General features: G+C 46.4%; 1 protein-coding gene across 1 annotated transcript; it reads left to right on the top strand.

Moving 5' to 3' along the window:
- The first annotated feature begins 3,925 nt into the window (after positions 1-3,925).
- On the top strand, positions 3,926-17,187 carry FAM186B (family with sequence similarity 186 member B). The gene is made up of 8 exons (XM_037514684.2): positions 3,926-4,142; positions 4,910-5,135; positions 7,012-7,194; positions 9,612-11,286; positions 11,738-11,930; positions 13,569-13,723; positions 14,118-14,303; positions 16,901-17,187. The coding sequence occupies exons 1-8, from the start codon at positions 4,047-4,049 to the stop codon at positions 16,935-16,937; spliced, it is 2,751 nt and encodes a 916-aa protein (XP_037370581.1). The 5' UTR covers positions 3,926-4,046; the 3' UTR covers positions 16,938-17,187.
- The last annotated feature ends 4,051 nt before the right edge of the window (positions 17,188-21,238 follow it).

Below are 21,238 nucleotides of genomic sequence, written 5' to 3'. Positions count from 1 at the left end.
GCCTCCCCGGTGGCGCAGCGGTTGAGCGCTGGGTTGCGAAGCTGCCCGCGGCCTCTGCAGCGCCGGTTCGATCCCCGGCTGCTCCCCGGCCACCAGAGGAGGGTCCCACATGGCGCGCAGACCTCTCCTGCCGCCCGCTGCTCCCCTCAGCAGTGTACTTCGGTCCTTCTGCCTGCTCTGCTCCCTGCTCTGGCTCTGGTGAATTCTCTCACCCTCCCGTGCTTCTGACTGTACCCAGTGCATGTATAAACAAAAAAACAAACAAAACAAATAAATTAAAAAAATAAATAAATAAATAAATAAAAAAAAAAGAAAAAAAAAAGAAAAAAATTAGAAAGAAAAAGTTTATAAACATCTCTCCTGGGCTAATAATCCCCGAAGTGTGTGTTAGTGAAGATGTTGCTATTGGTCAGAGAGCTGTTCATGGGGTAGAGATTTGGAAGCCGGAGCACCCCAGCCCCAGGGGAAGAGTAGGGCAGAATCATTACCTAAGAAAAGAGTTATTTTCTTACACCTGCCTAGGTCCTCCTGCCTAACTCCCAACCCCTTGTGCTGTCTTCCCACAATTCTTTTTTTTTTTTATTTAATAGAGGCATGTTTATTTATTTATTTGTTTGTTTGTTTGTTTTTTATACATGCACTGGGTACAGTCAGAAGCGCTGGAGGGTGAGAGAATTCACCAGAGCCAGAGCGGGGAGCAGAGCAGGCAGAAGACCGAAGTACACTGCTGAGGGGAGCAGCGGGCGGCAGGAGAGGTCTGCGACCCTCCTCCGGTGGCCGGGGAGCAGCCGGGGATCGAACCGGCGCTGCAGAGGCCACGGGCAGCTTCGCAACCCAGTGCTCAACTGCTGCACCACCGGGGAGGCCCTTCCCACAATTCTTTACAGTTGTGGGTGTTATAAAACATTGCATTTTTAAAAATCAGGTTTACTGAGGAACAATTTACATATAACAAAATTCACCAATTTTAAGTGGACAATACAGTGAATTTTCACAAATGAACAGGGTACGTAACCATCACCATAATCATGATGTAAAACATTTCCTTCACTTAAAAACTTTCCTTGTGCCTTTTTGTAGTCAGTCTCCTCCCCCTGTCTGGCTCTTGGCATCTACTCATCTGCTTTCTGTCACTTTCTGTTTTGTATTTTTAGAATTTCACACAAGTGGAATCTTACAGTTTATAGTAGTCTGTGTCTGGCTTCTTTCACTTAGTATAATGCTTTTGAGTTAGTCATGTTGTTGCATGTATTGGTAGTTATGCCTTTTTTTTTTTTTAAAGATTTATTTATTTATGCACACAAGAACTGGGGTACAGGCCAGAGGTGCGGGGGGGTGAGAGGATTCACCAGAGACAGAGTGGGGAGCAGAACAGGTGGTTCTGCTGAAATACACTGCTGAGGGGAGCAGCAGGCGAAACAGGAGAGGTCTGCTGCACCATATGGGTCAGCTCCCTGGCCAGGATGAAACTCGTGCTGAAGTGGTTGGCAATAGCTTGATAGCGCTGGGACTTTAAGCCCCGCGCCACCAGGGAGAACCCTTGGCAGAACTTTTTAAATAAATCTCTTTTATTATCCTCACTGTAGAGTCTGTGGTGATTCCTCTTTCTCATTTCTGCTGATGGTAATTTCTACTTTCTCTCTTTTTTTCCTGGTAAAACCTAGCTAGAGATTTATTGATTTCATTAATCTTTTCAGAGAAACATGTTTTGGTTGTATTGATTTTCTTCATCTTTATTTGGTTGTTTTCTATTTTACTGACTTCTACTCTTTTAAAAAAAACAAAACACTTATTTATACAAGAACCGGGGTACATGCCAGCTGTGTGGGAGGGTGAGAGGATTCACCAGCGACAGAGTGGGGAACAGAACAGGCAGACTGACGAAATACACTGCTGAGGGGAGTAGCGGGCGAGACAGAAGTCTGCTGCGCCATGTGGGTTTCTCCCCAGCTAGCTGGGATTGAACCCACACTGCAGAGGCTGCAGACAGCTTCACAGCGCTGTGCTCAATCACCTGTGCCACCAGGGAGGCCCCCTGACTTCTACTCTTATACTTATTATGTCTTTCTGCTTATTTTCGGTTATTCTGTTCTTCCTTTTCTGGTTACTTCTTCTAAGCACTGCTTTAACAGCATTCCACAAATTTTGGTTTATATGTCATTTTTTCATTTTCACGCACTTCAAAATATTTCATAATTTTCCTTGTGATTTTTTCCTTGATTCACGGATTATACAGAAGTGTCTTGTTTAATTTACAAATATTTGGGAAATTTCCAGATAGCTCTCAATTATTAATATACAGTTTAACTTCCCTGTGGTTAGAAACATATGTTGCATGATTTTAATCTTAACTTTGTTGATAATTACTCTATGGCTCAGAGTATTGTTCCAAATGCATTTGAAGATAATATATGTCCTGCTATTGTTGGGTGAGATAGTCTATAGGTATCAATTGCATCCAGCTAGCGTTTTTCAAAACTGCTATAGCCTTACTTATTTTTCTGTAATTTTGCCAATTCCTGCAAGAGAAGTGTTAAAATCTCTAACTATAATTGTGGATTTTTCTATTTCTCCTTTACTTCTGTAAGTTTTTTATTTCATGTAGTTTGAAGCTATGTTATTAGTTGCATATCCATATAGGATTGATACTTTTATCATTACGTAATGTCCCTCTCTCTTTATCTTTGCTAATAATTCCTGTTCTAAAATATGATATTAAAGTAGTCTCTCCAGCTTTCTTTTGATTAGTATTAATATGGTTTATCTTGTTCCATCCTCTTACTTTTAAGCAACGTGTAGCTTTCAATTAAGGTGTGTGTCTTGTACATAGCACACAGATGAGTTTTAGATTTTTCTTAATTGAAGCTTACAATTTCTATTTTTTAATTGGCTTCTTTGGGTCATTCATATGTAATCTAATTATCAGTATGGTTGAACTTAAAAGAAAGAAAGGAAGGAGAGAAAAAAGGGGGGAGGGGTGGATGCAAAGTACCATAGGCTGGGAGTCAGGAAACCAAGTTGGAGTCTCAACTCTGTAACTTTAAATAAATCTCAAAACTCCTCTGAGTCTGACCCTGGTTTGCATATGTTTGTAAGGATGAATAAGTTATCTGTACATCATGCTGTGAAATCATAAGGGATTAAAGTACGATCTAGTGCCAGATTTACAGCTGGGCAAGTATCAATAAGCCAGCAGGACAGAAGCACCTTAAAGACATAACTAGGTCCCACCATTTCTTTATTTTCATACTTGGTACATAGAATATCAGCAATAAATATTTACTGAGTGAGTGAAGCAATGAAAGAATTAACTTTGGATAAGTGTATGAATGTATGTGAAAGACAGGTAGGTGTGAGGTTGAGGTGACAAGTTATTAAATGACCATGGCACTGATAAAAACTGAAATTACACTGTTTGGTTCCTTAGTTGTTAAATGGTAATACTTTTTAGTAGCATGAAGGAATAATATGCATGTATCTACATTTGTACTTACATATTCAACAAGTGTTTATTAAGTGCCTCCTATATGCCAGGGACATTCTAGATCCTGGGCGTACAATAATGTTTATTTGAACCATTTGTTTTTAAAAGGCCTTCTGCCATGATTATCAGCTTCGGTAAGTGAAAGTGTTGATTGAGTTGTGATTCCTGGTGGAAATGTAAACATATTCCTATTGGTTATCGATTGGTTCTAATTAAAATAAAGTTCTTGGTGGGAAAAGAACTTTTTAAATTGCTTTTTCCTATTTTTAGCCAATAATGTTTAACTTGGGAGCATATTACTTAATGATTTTCAAAAAGCAACAGGTCAAGTTGATATATATTAGGGAATAGATAGAAAGCCAGAAACCAAACAGAATGATGACAGGGAGTCACCCTTCAATCAAATTGATGATGTCATTGAAGGAGAGAAGGTCAGTTGGAACCTGATGTCTGGCAGTTACAGGGAGCTGTGACTAGGCAGAGGGTGCTCAGGAGCTCCTCTGGGGCCCTTCACCCCAAAGCAGCCAACATTGTGTGTGCAGGCTGGACTGACAGATCCAAAATGGAGAAAGATGAGCCCCCACAGCTAATGACCCCTAAGTCAGTGGAAGGCATTGTCTCAAGGATTGAGGCTGCCCAGCTAGCTCGTGCCCAGGAGGTAACTTCTGTTGGGATCTGAATTGGAGGTTGGGAACTTAACTCAGGTTTGGGCAACATTCCAGTTCTGCATGGGGACCTGGGATTTTCAGCAACTTGTTTGTAGACAGATAAGTGCAAAACATCTTCTCTTAGATTTGGCCTCTGCAAGGCAAGGCCAGAGGCGGGGCTGGAGCCAGGATGAGAGCAGCTCACAGGGCAACCTCAGAACGGCTCTGAGACAGAGGCGGTGGGGGTGTGTGTGTGTGTGGCAAGAATTCACGATTTGGGTTCTGTTCTTTGCAACCTCTCAGAATCCCCCCAGCCAAGTCCTAGAAACTCACATGGAAATGGCCAAAGGCTGGTCCCATCTTTCCTGTGGACCCCTAGTATATTTTTTGATGCGAGCCTCTAATCTTAAGGTTTTCTTGGGAACTTATTTTTCCAGTCTTCTGTTGCCTCCGAATCCTTGCGAGAGGTTCAAAAGTCCCCAGCAAATTCTGAAATTCTGAAGAAATGGTCATTGGCTTTTTAGTATTTTCTTCCTTCCTAATCTGATCTTAAGAGTAAAAATGATAGTAATAAGAGTGAACACTTTTTTAAAATGCCAGGCACTGCCCCAAGTACTTTACAGATATTCATTGAATCTTTACAAAAATGTGACATAGGTATTAACGATCCACACTTTATAAATAAGAAACCTGAGGCCCTAAAAGGCACTGACTTGTCGAAGATCACACCACCAGACCAAAGCCCACTAAATATGACACTCTGCTGTCTCCCATGTAGGATATTTCTTCCCAGCTCTCAGACATTTTGGACAATGTCGACGGTGTCATCAACCGCTTCCAGCAAGAATTAGGATATGATTTAAAAGAACAGGCAAAATCTCACCAGATGGAACAAAAGAGCAAAAGCCGATTCCTATTACTAGAAAAAATTGCTTCCCTCTCCAAAGATGCTAAGACTAAAGAGAAGCACTTGTGTGAAATGCTCCACTGGCTGGATGACTGGGGTGAGTCTGCAGGTTGGGTCCAGCCCTCAGGGCAGGTACCTCCCCCAAGATACTTGTCTGTCTTGCTCAGTCTACTCCTTTCCCCATCTAGATCAGCATTCCCTGGGGCCATTGGGAGGTGCAGGGGGAGCAGAAGGCACATCACAGTGCCTCTTCAGTGAGACATTTTCCAGCTCATATTACAACATATCATCTCCACTCCCCAGAGGGGCAAACATGTAATTGTACAAAACATAATAGATTATGACATTAGCTGAGATCTGACGAAGTCTAAGTCACATGTCCCTTATGACATCTCATTTTTTAGCAAGATAGAAACTAAATTCAAATCCACACTAGCTGTTTTATTTTAGGTTTCCTTGAGATATAATTGACAAATAACACTGTGTTAACTTAAGGTACCCAAGGTGATGATTTAATATACATATATGTTGTGAAATGATTACCACAAAAAAGTTCGTGAAGACATGCATCATCCCCACAAGGTTACCCTGTTTTGTGTGTGATGAGAACATTTCAGATCGACTTTCTTAGCAAATTTCAAGTATGCGGTATAGTATTAACTTAGCCTCACTTTAGGTCTCTATAATTGTCTCTTACAATTGAAAGTTTGTACCTTTGAGCAAAATGAGTTCCCTCATTTCTCCCATCTCCCAGCCCCCATAATCACCAATCTCTCTCTCTTTCTGAATTTGACTCTTTTACATTCTACATGTAAGTAATATCATACAGTATTTGTCTTTCTCTGTCTGACTTATTTCTCTTACCATTTTGCCCTAAAGGTTGATCCATGTTGTCACAAATGGCAGGATTTCCATCTTTGTTATGACTGAATATGTGTGTATAGTATGTGTAGATATACACACCTATTAATATATACACATGCTATATTTTCTTTATCCTTTCATCCTGTTGACTGACACTTAGGCTGTCTACATGTCTTGGTTCTTATAAATAATGATTCAGTGAACGTGTGGTGCAGAAGAGGGGAGGCTGGATCATATGATAGCTCTGTTTTTATTTGAATGGCCCCCATACTGCTTTCCATAATTATTATACAATTCACATTCCCATCAACAGTGTCCTCACCAACACTTTTTCTCTCGGCTTTTTGCTAATAGCCCTTCTAATAAGTGTGAGGTTATGGCTATCTGTGGTTTTGACTTGCATTTCCCTGATGATTAATGATGTTGGAGCACCTTATTGTGTACCTGTTGGCCAGAATTATCCCATCTTGGAAACTCAGTCTATTGTGGATGTTGCAATGTTTGGGGGAAGATGGTGTAGGGAAGTGCCCCACAGCCCTCACACTGCCTTGCCCCCAGGACTCTCAGTTTAGTGATTCCTCCCGCAATTGCCCCCAAGAACAAAGCAGGGCTGTTGACTCCAGTTAATTCATTTAATTGTACAGATATTGGACTAGCAATGGGGATGGAAGTATAACAAGGCAGACACATCCCTGGCCTTATAATAGAATGATACTATTTAATGTATATTACATATTTTCTACATGGAAGGCCTCATGTTAATAATACCACATGTATTATCTCATTTAATCCTCACCTAATCCTTTTACAGGGAAGGATACTGAGGCTCAGGGAGTTAAGTGATTTGCCCAACATCACACAGCTAGTCAGAGGTGAAACCAATCTGATTTTTTTTTTTTTGGTGGGACCCTCGCCGGCAGCCGGGGAATGAATCGGTGCTACAGAGGCTGTGGGCAGCCTCGCAGGCCAGCGCTCAACCACTGCGCCACCAGGGAAGACCCCCAATCTGATTTTATGGTCTGCTGGTGTATTCCCTGTGCTAAAGGGCTGCTTGGGGGCTCCCCAGAGAACAGATTGTTTTCTGCCTCCGCCTCCCATCCCCTCTCCAGGTGACAGTCTGACCCATGAGATCAGGAACAGGAAGAGTGAGGAAGAAGAAGAATCCCTGGACAAATGGATCCAGGTGATGGAGAAAATGTTACCTCTCTCCCTCATCACCACCAAAGGAGGCATCAAGTCTCTCATTTCTCTTTGCTCTACTCTTATTGAAAGACAAAAGAAAAGGGCACAAAGTAAGTTCTAGGAGCATCTGAGCAGGGGCTGGTGGGAGGCGAGGCTGAGGGGGTGCTGCTGGGTATGGTGGATGCCATGGCAGGGAAAGAAGTCACATGCCAAGGTCTAGAGGGATCTTTTCAGTTCTCCTCCACAACAAAAGCTTTACCTCAGTCAGGCAGTGGTGAAAGGTTGGGATGTTGAACTCCTGTTAAGTTCCTGAGAAGTTCTGAACTGTCCCTCAATGCTGGAGGTAGGGGTAATATGGAGACAGGTCCCTGTTGTGTTCCATGGATCTGTGGTTTCATGAAGGTTTGGATGAACAAGGTTCAGAGGCCAGAAAGGCTGAGTTTTTAGGTAAAGGAACAACCTTCTATATTCCAAACCCAGAGTCAAGAAATCTGGTGAGGTGGAGCTAGAGGCTCTTCCAGAACTTTCTCAATTGTGATCACTCCAGAAATAGGCAGACAACAACATGGCTTAACCTTGAGATTTTTTTACTCCTTTCAACACTAGAAGGGAACCAAGATTATTTACTTCCCATATTTTGTAGATGAGAAAGAACACTGAAGCTTATAGAAAAGATCACAAAGAAAGCTTGTGGCAAAACCAGACACCACATTTAGATTTCCTGACCTCTTCATACTACTCAAGAGCATGGACTTCGGAATCAGATAGTCCTGAGCTTGAATCCCATCTATGCCAGTTTCTGGCTATGTGATTTGGGGCAAGAACTCATCTCTCTGAGTTTCATCTTCCTCATATGCTTTGGCATATGAGGAGGGCATTGCCTACTTGCAGGGTTCTACTTGGTTTAAGGCACCATGCTTAGAACATGCACAAGGCTTGATAAATAATAGCTAACATCAGCATTTTACCATTGTCTTCGTGGTCAGGTTTATTATCAGTCAAACAAGGTTGGAAGGTTGGGGAGTGAGGAGACCAGGGAAGGTAGATGAGGAGACAACCTCTTCTATAACCCTTACCATATTATGTCTTGACAAACATTTTTTCATACTTTTCATAGTTCCTTGCTAGATTATAAACTCCTGGAGGGCAAAGGTTGTGTCTTATTCATCTCTTTTTAGAGATTAGTTAATAGGTACATTTTAGGTACCTAGTACCGTATTTGGAACTAAACATGCATAATCTAGTTAAGTTCTGTGCAGTAGATGCTATGATTATCCCCCGTTTTCAGAAATGAAGCACAGAGAAGGTAGTTAACTTGCCCAAAGCAAGTGGTGAAGATAGAATTCAAGCCCAAGTTATCTGATTCCAGAATCCAAGACCTGAGTCCCCAAACCACATGACTTCTCTGGCAATATTAGCTAGATGTTAGCCAGACTTCCATGTCATTTGATTCTCATACTTCTTTTAGCTCCTCATCCAAAGTTAGTCAATGTTTTGTTTTGTTTTTTTTCTGCTAGTGATGTTCATTAAATGGACAAGTGAACAGTCAGTCCACCAGCTCTACACAATGTTGCTCTAAGATGATACAACTATGATCATGACCCATAAGAGTCATGAACTCTATGAATGGGTTTGAGCACAAAATGCACAATCTGTGTTTATGTGCATTTATGCAGAGGGAATCCTCTGCTTCCAACAAAGTATCAGAGGAAGTCATGACTCCTAAAATAGAAAAAGACATTAGTTGTTTTAAAAAACGTGAATAGTTGCAGGACCATGTGATAAATTTCTTATAAACACAGTACCATGGTAAAGAAGGGGGGAAATAAAGCTTCCCAGGTGATCTGGAATGTACTAAGTGCCAGATAGGTTTCTGGGCTGTTGGCAATAGAAAGGCAAACACAGATATTGAGTTTGGGGAAGTAGCATGATTAGAAAAATAACTCAACTCTCCAGAAATATGGAGGATCAGAAATACGTTGAGTTGGGCCTCCCCGGTGGCGCAGCGGTTGAGCTCTGGGTTGCGAAGCTGCCCGCAGCCTCTGCAGCACCGGTTCGATCCCCGGCTGCTCCCCGGCCACCGGAGGAGAGTCCCACATGGCGCGCAGACCTCTCCTGCTGCCCGCTGCTCCCCTCAGCAGTGTACTTCGGTCCTTCTGCCTGCTCTGCTCCCCGCTCTGGCTCTGGTGAATTCTCTCACCCTCCTGCGCTTCTGATTGTACCCAGTGCTTGTATAAATAAATAAATCTTTAAAAAAAAAAAAAAGAAAGAAATACGTTGAGTTGAGCTAGACAGTAGTTCCAGACCCCTCTGGGCCCTGCAGGTGCCATGAGCTGACAGACCCTAATGGCTAAGCTCTGAGTCCTATAGATATCTGTCCTGACAACATCTACTCGTCCTCACATAAAGCCCTAGCTCCTTATTCTTGCCAGACCCATGGTAATTTGGTCAAGCAGGCTCTTGAGAATCATTGTAGTCCTTGGGATGCATGGGTGCTTATCGTCTTTGTTCTCTCCACCTCTCTCAGTGGCCAAACACAACTTTTGGCAGGACTGGCAGGAAAAGAGCCCACAAGTATCTGTGCTTTTCCATCAGCCACTGAGCCCAGAACAGATGCTCCAGGACAAGCAGACCACCTGCACAAGGGTCTCTGAGGTAAAGTCTATGCTGCAGGAGCTTCTGGATTCCCCTTTGTTCAACCAAGGGGAGGTCAGGGCCATCAAATACATTTCTACTATGATGGAAAACCTCAATAAGGCCTTCATCCTCCAGCACCAGGAGAATAGAAGCCTTGAGACCAAATACAGGTGGCTGAAAATCGAGATGACCAAGGAGCTCAGCAGCCAGAGACTATACTTTCAGAAGTCCCTCCACAACCTCGAGAAGAAGAGGGATGCCCTACTAAGCCAAGTAGAAGTTCTAGAGAAAAAGTACCATGACCTTCTTCTGTTAAACCATGCCTCAGAGTTCCAGCTGAAGAAGACTCAGTCTGCTAGAGATCAAGCAAAAGATCTAGGTAAGATCTTGGATGACTCCCTGGTCTTCCCTGAGAAAGAGACTCCCCCAAAGGAAGAAAGAGTTATGGAGGACACCCAACAGGAACCCAAGAAGGAGAAGCAATTATTTTCATCACTCTCACCAAGTCCCATGCCAATGGTCTGGGATGGTGGTGTTAGGCCTTCAACATATCAGCCACTTTCCATCATGACCACGTGTTTAAGGATTGCAGATGTGTACAGCAGCAGGTGCACTGAAAGTTGTGAGCCCCTGTTGCTGTCCTCGGTGGATCACAAGTATCCTAAGAAGTGGGAAACACTGGAGGCAGAGAATCCAGACCACAAAGATCAAGACCAGAAGGATTTCTTCCAGGGAGTAGCCCAGGAGAAGGAAAGATTCCAAATTAAGTCCCATTTTAGAGAGCAACTCTCCCCAGAGAGTCCTGAGAAAGTGGCCGTCCAGAGCGACGTGGAGCCCTGGGAAGAGGAGCTCAGCGGGGAGGTGCAGAAGCAGCAGTGGCTGGAAGCAGAGATTTGGCAGCAGAGACTGAAGAAGGGGCCCCTGCTGGAGCAGGAGCACCAGGAGAAGCCACAGCAGCCGGCAGTGGAGGGGGTGGCCAGGGAGCAGGAGCAGAGATTAGTCCAGCCTGGAAAGGAGCAAAGGAACCCAAGGAAGGAGCTGGAGAGGCCAAGGGAGAGCACGGAGAAGATGCTCTTCATGCCCACCAAGCGATGGACGGACTTGAAGGCAGAGCCACCGTTGGCACCTCCCAGAAGACGGGCCCAATCTGCTGGCCAAGGAAGGAGGGCACCCTTGCGCAGGCCCTGTAGTGCCGTGCAGACAGCCCCGGGGAACCAGAGGACCAAGAGTTTATCTGAGCTTACCCAGAAACCACAGGCCCACCAGATTCCCGCAAGACCCAAAAACTCAGCCTCCCTTCCTGCCGGGGGGACAATCCCCCAAAAGGTGACCCAGCCCTCTTTGCACATAACCCCAATAACGCTTAAGGGAAGGGTGTACCACATGGACACCAAGGCCCAGAGGAAGAACCTGCAGCTCCTGAGTGAGAAGGCTGGGCTGGAGCTGCCCTACTACCTGCGCAGCAAGGCCCTGGAGCTCACCACCACCGCCATGGAGCTGAACGCACTCAGACTGCAGTGTCTCTGCCGGAAGTACACCTGCTACCGACACTTCCAGAACCTCCGGTAGGTCCTCCCTGGAGCCCACCTGGCACCCACCCTCTCCCAAAGTCTAAAGGAGGAGGGGTGCAAGGCAAGGGGAGGATGCGGAGGATCACACCAGGCCTGGCAAGTGCCCCCCTGGGTGGCCCTGGGCATTTACACACCCCGCCCCCCAGCATATGGCTTTCCCCCTAAGCCCGCTTCTTTATTTCTTCCTCTTCCTGATGCCTGGCCCATATCCCACCTGACACGCAACCCTCCCCCACCCCGTCTTGCCTTGTTTCTCTCCCTGTTTCAGTCCATCCCAAGTCTCCTCACCTGACACCACCTCTCTCTGTTCTGCTTTCCCAAGCTTCTCTGACTTCCCATTTCTGTTCTTACTCCCAGGAATTACAAACACAGATTCCTTTGGTGAACAGACTCGGTGGGGAGAGGAGGCGCCTGCACCCACTAAATCACTTCCCTCTCTTCCCAGACAAGAAGTGATCGATCACATAAAAGTCATGCGAGAAACCGGGGCTCCTGACAAGATCCAAAACCTCTACATCTTTCTGGAAAACATTGACCACCTAGAGAACCTGCAGCTGCAGGCCTGGACAGACAAGCAGAAGGCCCTGGAGGAGACGCGCCAGGAGTGCCTGAGCGGCATGGCGATCATGTTCCCCAAAGTGAGCCTCCCCCTCCCAGCCTCCCCCTCAGGGTCAGGAGGGTCAGCGGGGCTAGGCAGGGTGTGATCTAGTGGGATGTGGGTCATGTCTGGGGCGGGGGAGCAGAAGGGACGTAGAAGCCTTGGAACCAGAAAGAAACCCGAGTGGAAAGAAGAGCAGCTTTCCTGTCTGCACATCTGGGGGAGCAAGAGAGAGGAACCCTCAAAAAGCTACAGAAGACTCCTGGAAGTGGGGCAGCTGGACCCCGCAGTCCCCACTTCACACCAAGGTTCTCCTTACTCTGGGGTGTCCCTCCCCTGTTCCTGCAGCTCTGCTTGCTCTCCAGGCGTCGTCCTCTCACCCTTGTGCTGGGGCTTGTTTTGCTTCCCCTGGGGACGGCGCCCCTGCTCTCTAGATGCCAGGTCTCTCCTGAGTAGGGGAGCACCTCCGCTAGGCACTTCCTGACAAGGGGTATTTGGCAGGTACGATCACTGAGATCCTGCTTGTCTGAAAATGTCTTTACTTGGTCTCTAACGTCACTCTTAGTCGACAGGAAAGTTCAGTTAGAATTCATTTTCCCTCACAATGTTGAAGGCCCTGCTCATTGCCTTTAGGTTTTGGTGTTGCCGTTGAGAATCTAAGGTCACTCTGAGTCCTGAGTCTTTGGATTTGATCTATTTTACTCTCTGAGGTTTGGCTTCAGTTTCCTCTATTCTGTTCCTTGCTAACAGGAGTGGAGAAGCAGCGAGCGCTGACATGGTCCACAAAGGGTTAGCCACAACAGGGGGATTGGAGAATCCCACAGCCTGGACTCAGAACCTGCAGGGGTTGGACCAGGAGGTAATGGCCTCTGAGTTCTGAGCAGCAGCGGTTTGGTGTTAAGCGATGGCATCACACAATGGGGCAGCCTTGGCCATGGAGGTATCCCAACTCAGTTTCATGTCACTTGTACTAGTCCAGATCATTTGCAGATGTCTTTTTTTTTTTTTTTTAAGATTTATCCATTTATACAAGCACTGGTGTGCAAGCCAGAGGCGCAGGAGGGTGAGAGAATTCACCAGAGACAGAGCAGGGAGCAGAACAGGCAGAAGGACTGAAATACACTGCTGAAGGGAGCAGTGGGCGAGACAGGAGAGGTCTGCCATGCCATGTGGGAATCGTCCTGACCGGCTGGGAATCGAACCGGTGCTGCAGAGGCTGCAGAGAGCCTCACAGTGCTGCGCTCAACCTGCTCTGAGGACAGCGCCCCTGCTTTCTAGATACCAGGTCTCTCCTGAGTAGGGGAGTACCTCCGCAAGTCACTTCCTGACAAGGGGTATTTGGCAGGTACAATCACTGAAGGCCTGCAGATGTCTTGACTTGCTAAAGTGGTTTTAAGCTTGAGAAGGAAAGTGACCACGTGACAGTTCTTCCAGGATTGCTCCCCGAGTGCCAGCTGCTCTGTCTTTCTTTAGTTTTTTCCTTACTGTTTGGCCCATTGTCCAGATTCTCCATGACAAAGAAGAGCAACTCAGCAAATAAGAATTCAAGGAATTTCTAGAAATGATTGCTTGGGATTCCAGGAATCTTTAGTCCTGGTTGGAAGAAGTCCTGACACCTGCCCTCCATGCTCCTCTCCCTGCTCACCTCTCCCTAATGCTTCTCTGCTGCTACCTCTAGCTCCAGCTGGAATGGAAAATTCACCTGCACACGCCTCTGGTCACCTCCCCAAAGTCTAGGAAAAGCAAGCAGCCCCCATCCTTGACCCAGGGCATCCACCATAGCAGCGCCTCTGGCAAGCAGCTCCAGGAACGCTTTCCATCAAAAGAGGCCAGGTAGCCACGGGGAAGACAAAGGGCAGCCAACTGATGGCGGGGAAGCAAGTGTGGCCCCAGGTTCACAATGAGCCAACGTGAGCCTCTGGGCAACCAAGGAGACCACATTCACACCCACCACAGCATGGCTGGTTGAGGGCTTTCCCAGGGTAAAATGCCTCAAGCATGGGGATAATTCCAGAAGCCTCTTTAGGTAGCTCCTTAGCCAGAAGAGCCCCAGGGAGTAGGGGGTGGAGGGAGGTGGCGAGGAGGGCAGTGACAACTGTTAAGAAAGGGAGGAAAACAAAGCAGTGTCTTGGACCTTGCGCCCTCCAGAGCTCTGGTATTTCTCCAATTGTCTGCATTCATTTCCAACTCTATCTCTTTTTTATATGTTTGACCCCCACGCCCCCAGCCAACAGGGAAATCGGATGAAGGCCATTTGGAAGACTGATGTAGCCTCTTCCAGTCACCCAATAGAAAAGAAGACACCCGTCAACCTGTCCTGGGACCAGCCAGGGGGGCACCCAGATATTCCCCAGCTGTTGGCAGTGGGTGTGCGTGCCTCGGGCGACAAAAGCGTGATGTCTCCCACTGCCAGGTAAGGTGCAAACCTAATCTGGATTCAGGGAGACCAGCCCACCAAGAGCAGGGGCCAGAGCACACAGCCTCTATCCAGGGGCCCACGAGATCTCTTTCCGAACATTAATAATGACCTCAGTACTGGACCACCTCAGGCAGGCGCTTGCCTGCCTCATCCTTCCATCGGCTATCAGCTTGGGTCCCCATGCCAGCAGCATTTTAGTTCTCTCAAAGGACTTTACACAGTGTCTCAGAGAATCATTAGAGTCATCTTCCTTCCCAGCTGTCTCCTGGGCTGTGCCTGAATTGCTCTCAAGACGTATCTTGCCTTAAGCCCAGGGATTGTTCTCAAGGGGTGCCCGGCGCGGGAAGGGAGAGATGAGGGAGATCAAGAAACACAAGGTGAACCAGAGCCGAGGGGCCCAGGCCTGTCTTTGGCATTGCTGTCTCCTTACTACCTGTAGGAAGAGCAGCAGGGTGAGGGGGGCAGGAACCGGTGGGTCAACAGCGGCTTTCCTGGTTAGGAGGGTTCAACTCTCATTTGACTCTCGGCTTCAAGATATGACAACTGAAGACTCAAGACTCTTTCAAGGAACGTTTCTAGTTTACCAATCCCAGCTGCCCCTTGTGACCCCGGCCCAATGGGTGACCTTTGACAAAGTGAGGGCACTGATGCCTGAGAGCACAGACCTCACCGGAACCGAAAGCCCTAAGACACCGGTGCCGCCCCGTCCTAGCCGCATGTGAGACAGGACAGTCCCGATCTGTGCTTGTGTCCTGAAGCGGGCGCGAGAGTCTCAGCTGGACATCAGTATCCCCTCCACCCAGTACACAGACAGACACCTGGTTTTTAGTTCCCAGGGTTTCTAAGATGTGTGTTGCTGTTAGTTGATTTGGATATAACAAACAGAATGAAGGACAACCAGAACAACACGGGCAGAACTCAGTAACTGCAGTCAACTGGGACCCCACCCAGCCGAGATTTGGCTACACTTGCCCAAGGGCCCATGGTGGCGTCTCCCTCCGAGCTCCTCCTGCCCTCTGCCTCCTTGCCTGCGCTCAGCTCAGCATCTGTTTGAACCAGAAGCCCAGCACCTTTGTTCTTCCCACACACATAAATACCAGGATATGAGTGTGCCCTCTGCCTGGCCGCAAGCATTTCATGATGTTAGTAACTTTCTGAAAATGGAGGTGGGTGATGAGAAAGGGATGCGCAGTGAATTGTGCCATGCTGCAGCCGCCTTTCCTCTCATCTATCTTTGGTATGAGAAGCAAAATTAAAAAAACTCCTTCATTCTCACATGGAGCTGTTCCACCCACACCCAGTTCTCCACTGGGATCTCAGTTTCAGGCTTAAGCATTTATCAAAATATTGTTCCCAGCAAAGACAGCTTCCACTTTCCAGGGGAATTTAGGAGGATATAATTTCCTTACCCTCTTTTTAGCTCTATACATGATTATTCAGCTTATCTCACTACCAGGCATAGAGAGAAAGCCCCGTGTCCTCTGTCACCTCTATCTGCAACCCTGCATCTGGCATGGCCATGCAGGGGTCCCCTGTGCTGACTTGGGGTTCCATTATCATGGATGGAGGATCTGCCTCTTTTAACCAAAGTTGCCGAGGTGGCTGCTGCTTCTGAGCGGCTATGCTGCTTTCTCTACGAGCTCCTACACAAGCCCTTCTGGAGACACTGCTCCTGCCTGCAAAAATGCTCCTCCTCTACAGCCACCATCCCTGGCTCGCTGTGAATCCTCACATTCACCTGTTCTGTGGTTCCGGATCACTCACCTCCATGGGACCCTAGTGACCTCACCAGCTCTGCCGTTGTGCTGTCCAGTTCACAGCACTGGTCAGGTTCATAACTAGGATTGACCTCATGCTTCTAGCCCTTTTCTCCTGCCCTGCCTGGCGCTGACAGCCTGACTCACCTACAGGCCACTGGGGAGGGCGATTCATCTTTCCCCTGTGGTTTCGGACACTGAAGACCAGGTTGGTCCCTCAAAAGTCCGCAGACCCCTTTCTGAAAGATCTAGATCTTTTTCTGCTTTGTCTTACCAGCATCTCCCTTGGGTTCCCTGTCTGACAGGTAAGATAGCCATGTGTGTGCACACACCAATGGCTGTTTACAGTAAAAGAATCTTTTTTATTTATTTTTTTTTTGTGGAACCCTCGCCAGTAGCCGGGGATTGAACCGGCGCTGCAGAGGCTGCGGGCAGCCTCACAACCCAGCACAGCTGAAGACCACAGTGTTCACATGCATGCACCAAGATGCCGCAAGCACAGACTCGGTGTGCTGCAGATGGAGGAGCGGGCTTCTGATTGCTACAAGGAAGGAGATTAGATGGGGGTGGAGAGGAAGACACATGGATGAGTAGGAAGGAATAGGAAAGAGGAAGCCAGGCAGATTTTCAAGAAAAGCAGCAGAGCCCTGGGATGCAGCAGAAATATGTTAAGTAGCTCCACCTCTGGGTCAGATCCAGACCCTGCCATGGCTTGGTCTCCCAGAGTGGACCAGGAAAGCTCTTGGGGGAGGGGGGCTGAGTGGGTGCTCACATCCTGGGGCCTTGTTCCAGCAACTCCCTTGCCTGTAACTATTAACTCTTTCCATGTCTTAGAGACCCAAAGAAAGCAAAGCCAGGAACCCCCAGATGAGTCAGCTGAACTTGTTTGCAAAAAAGTCAAGTGAGTGCTTTCCTGGAACCCTAAAAAGCCAGAAGAATCAAGATAATCCCAGTCTCTGTGATCCTCAAACTTCATGGTAACTAAAAACCACACAAGAAATTGTTCCAAATGCAGGTCTCCAGCTGTTGTTTTTAAACAGACACTCTGGATATTGTTAAATAGACCTAGAACTTTGAAAGACATCACTTTCCTCTTTCAATCTACAAACTTTATATTTTTAATAAAATAGAAGTATGTTTAAATTTTTCTGTCTCATTGCTGAAATCCATACCTCCTCAACTGATTTTTTTATTTTAAATTTTTAAAAAATATTTATTTATTTATTTATACATGCACTGGGCACAGTCAGAAGCACGGGAGGATGAGAGAATTCACCAGAGTCAGAGTGGGGAACAGAGCAGGCAGAAGGACTGAAGTACACTGCTGAGGGGAGCAGCGGGCGGTAGGAGAAGTCTGAGCGCCATGTGGGACCGGGGAGCAGCTGGGGATCGAACCGGCACTGCAGAGGCTGTGGGCAGCTTCGCAACCCAGCGCTCAACCACTGCGCCACTGCGGAGGCCCTATTTTAATTTTTTTTTAAAGATTTATTTATTTTTCTTTTTAAAAAAAAATTTTATTTATTTATTTATACAAGAACCGGGGTACAGTCCAGATGCGCGGGAGGGTGAGAGGATTCACCAGGGACAGAGTGGGGAACAGAACAGGCAGACTGATGAAATATACTGCTGAGGGGAGCAGGAGGCGAGACAGGAGAGGTCTGTCACGCCATGTGGGACCCTTGCCAGCCGGCCAGGATCAAACCGGCGCTGTACAGGCTGCAGACAGCTTCACAGTGCAGCGCTCAACCACCTGCGCCACCAGGGGAGGCTCTATTTTTCTTTTTATACAAGAGCTGGGGTACAGGCCAGAGGCGCAGGAGAGTGAGAGGATTCACCAGAGACAGAGCTGGGAGCAGAACAGGCAGATGACTGAAATATACTGCTTAGAGGAGCAGCGGGTGCAACAGGAGAGGTCTGCCACACCATGTGGGAATTTCCCTGGCCGGCCAGAAATTGAACTCGTGGGGCAGAGGCTGCAGATTGCTTCACAGCGCTGCGCTCAACTCTCTGCGCCACCAGGGAAGCCCTCTCAATTTTTGGAACAAGGTCTATGACCACCTGGACACTGACCTGGGGATACCAGAGAGGACACCCCATGTCTGCGCCAAGTATGGTCTCTGCCCATTGCAAGCAAGAAGGCTGAGATGGCCACAGTTAGTACCTGGCATGCTGCAGGGTTCACTAATTCTTCAATTAACCAAAGATATACACACGTAGGCAATTGATCCACTGATGATTAGCAAGGATGTACAGAGGATAAGGACAAAAGGCGACATGGAATGCAAGTCAGAGCCACGTGTAATTGGGCGGGAAGGAAAAGCTAGCAGTCTCTGAAGAGCGAGTTCTAAGATTGAAGAAACGCAAACACAGAGGTTTCAGATCTAGAAGTTATAGCTAAGGAGGGCATCTCTGGTGACCGTTTATCAATTCAGTTCAGATACTGCTTTAGTTAGTTGATCTAGCTAGTGAGCACACACTCATTCTTCCTCACATGCACACAGCCACCTACCTCATCTCCCACTAGCTTCCACACTCCCCTGCCTTCTCCACCCAGCCACACCTGGCCTAGAGGCCAGGAATAATAAACATTAACTAGGAATGTTTAAAACATTAACTAGGTAATCCCATTTCTCAGGAATGGCATCCATCCTTTATTCCAGCTTAAGGCTGAGACTCTGAAAGGCAAAAGGGGAATGGGTATAAAGAGGTGCTCTTGGATGATGTCAAAGTAGGATTTGATTCCTAAGCCACGAGCTAACATACCACCATAAGAGGAAGGAGAGCGAGAGACACGTCAATGCGGATCGCACAGGGCAGTGGTGGGAGTAAAGGCATTTCTAGCCTTCCAGGCCCCAGGCCTATTTTTTTGGAGGCCTCATTCCCATTGTATCCAAGATACTAAAATTTCCCCACACTAAATGCTTTAAATGATGTGAAAGGAATTTTATGACTTTACTTTGGAAATTAATCGACTATGTGTAAGTTTTTGAATGGGTAGTTGGCAGTGATTTCTCAACAATCATCATGGATGCAGTGAAATCTAATACATTTGGTAAATGCAATGAGAATATTGTGAATATTAAATTTTGATGTGTAGTGAAATTGACAATATCATGTTTTATAAGCATTTAATTATGTATTTCTTTTACATTTTTGTATTTTGATGTCAACTACATTTTCAGAGGTGTCGTGTGTTTTCATGGGTTCCTGGCACTGAGCTTGGCTAAACCTGTTCTGGTGATGAAGGACTTTGACTTTCTAGCTGTCCCCTAGCAAGCTCTCTGGCAAGTGAGCAGAGTGTCTGACAGATTCTTCTCCTACTTTGCCAACATTTTCATCTCCCTGAAGGCAAAAAAGGCTATGAAGCCAAGGAGGTTGGAAACACCACATATATATGGTGTATTTCTAGCGATGAGATTCTATGATAGTATACACCAGCCTCATTTTTTTCTTCAGTGCAAAGTTGATGTGTTTGATCAAACAAGATACTGCCTCTACCCTCAAAAAAGCAAAACAGGGCCTCCCAGTGGCGCAGCACGTTAAACACTGTGCTGTGAAGCTGTCCTCAGCCTCGGCAGTGCAGGTTCGACCCCGGCTGGCCGGCAAGAATCGTGCCCGCTGTTCCCCTCAGCAGTGTATTTCTGTCATTTGCCTGTTCTGCTCCCTGCTCTGTCTCTGGTGAATCCTCTCACCCTCCCACACCTCTGGCCTGTACCCCAGCTCTTCTATAAAAATAAATAAATCTTTAAAAACAAAAACAAAAACAAATTCCAGAGACCCAAAATTTGGGATGGGAAGAAATATTTCTTGGCATATTTCTTCAAGTGGATATGAGGGTGGTACAGAGCTCTGTATGCATGTCCCCATGTCCTCCAAGATGAGGAATACCCATGCAGAAGGGGACAGGAATGTCTGTTTAGCCTAACTGTGACCTTCAAGGAAACTCTAGTGAAGTGGAAGGCACAAAAACCTTTTGGAAACAACCCAAAGGGTTAGGGCGAGAAAAGTGACACAAGGTCTGGTATGGCCTGTGTATGGCCAACTTGGAAAAAAATGAGAAAAAGGACAAGCATGACTCATAATTAGAGCTGTCATCTTCTATAAAAAAGGAACATGATTAAGATGTAACTATCAGTGCATCAATGGGGGACTTTTAAATAAGGACACAAGCACATTCCTCCTGTTGTACTTCACCTTACTGCACTTTGTAGATACTGCCGTTTTTTTGTTTTTTTACAAATTAAAGAAAGGCTATTTGTGCCATTTTCCATCAGACACTTTGTGTCACATTTAATTAGGGTAGCTACATCATGCTATCACACACTTAGTAGACTATTAGCGTAGACATAACTTTTATATGCCTGGGAAACCAAAACATTCACTGGACTTGATTTATTGGGATATTAATAATATTGCAGTGGTCTGGATCCAAATCCATGGTACCTTTAAGGTATGCCTGGATTTCTGGATTTAATATGGTAAAGATGTAGTCTAGTAGAAAAGGTGAATAACATACATGAGCAGATAGAGAAATAGAACAGAGAGTAGGAAATTGGGGTGAGGGGAAAGAAATGGAAAAAATGGGAATACTAGAAGAATTCTTTCAACAGGTTTATCAGCTCATTGGGCAAAAGCAGATGAAAAAAAATCTGAACTTGAAAGCTAGGTCAATAGAAATTGGGATTGGAATTTCCTTGCTTCATTCCTGGGAGAATAATCTGAAAATTATTCAGAAGGGCACAAACCCCAGAAGATTCCATGATTTGGGGCAAAACTGTAGCACCTTTTGGACCAGCATGGACAACACCAGCAGAGACACTGAGAAGATTCATGCTTTGTTAAACAAGAGGTGGGTGCAGAGAAATGCCTTGAAATGTGGTCTGGGGCAGGGAGGAGGCCATACAATGTATGGTGTTGCTACTCAGCTGGCAGTCCTAGGAAGGGGGAAGCTGAGCAGGGTGGAGTATACATCTGTGACTAAGGGAACATGTTCAGAGGAGCTGGGATGCTCCCAGGGGCAGGTCCCTACTGTAAAGGACAGTGTGCCAGGCTATACTCCCCTTCCCTGATCCCTCAGGCTCATACTGTCCTTCTGCAGTACAATAACAGCACACAGACTACAGAGACTCAGGTCTGAAATACTGAAGCTGAGACATATCAGCAGTGCCACAA

This window comes from Talpa occidentalis, unplaced genomic scaffold (assembly GCF_014898055.3).
Source record: "Talpa occidentalis isolate TD23 unplaced genomic scaffold, MPIMG_talOcc4v2.1 talOcc4.16, whole genome shotgun sequence".
Lineage (NCBI taxonomy): Eukaryota > Metazoa > Chordata > Mammalia > Eulipotyphla > Talpidae > Talpa > Talpa occidentalis.
Note: the sequence above shows the minus strand (reverse complement) of the source record. Positions and strands in the feature narration are given on the sequence as shown.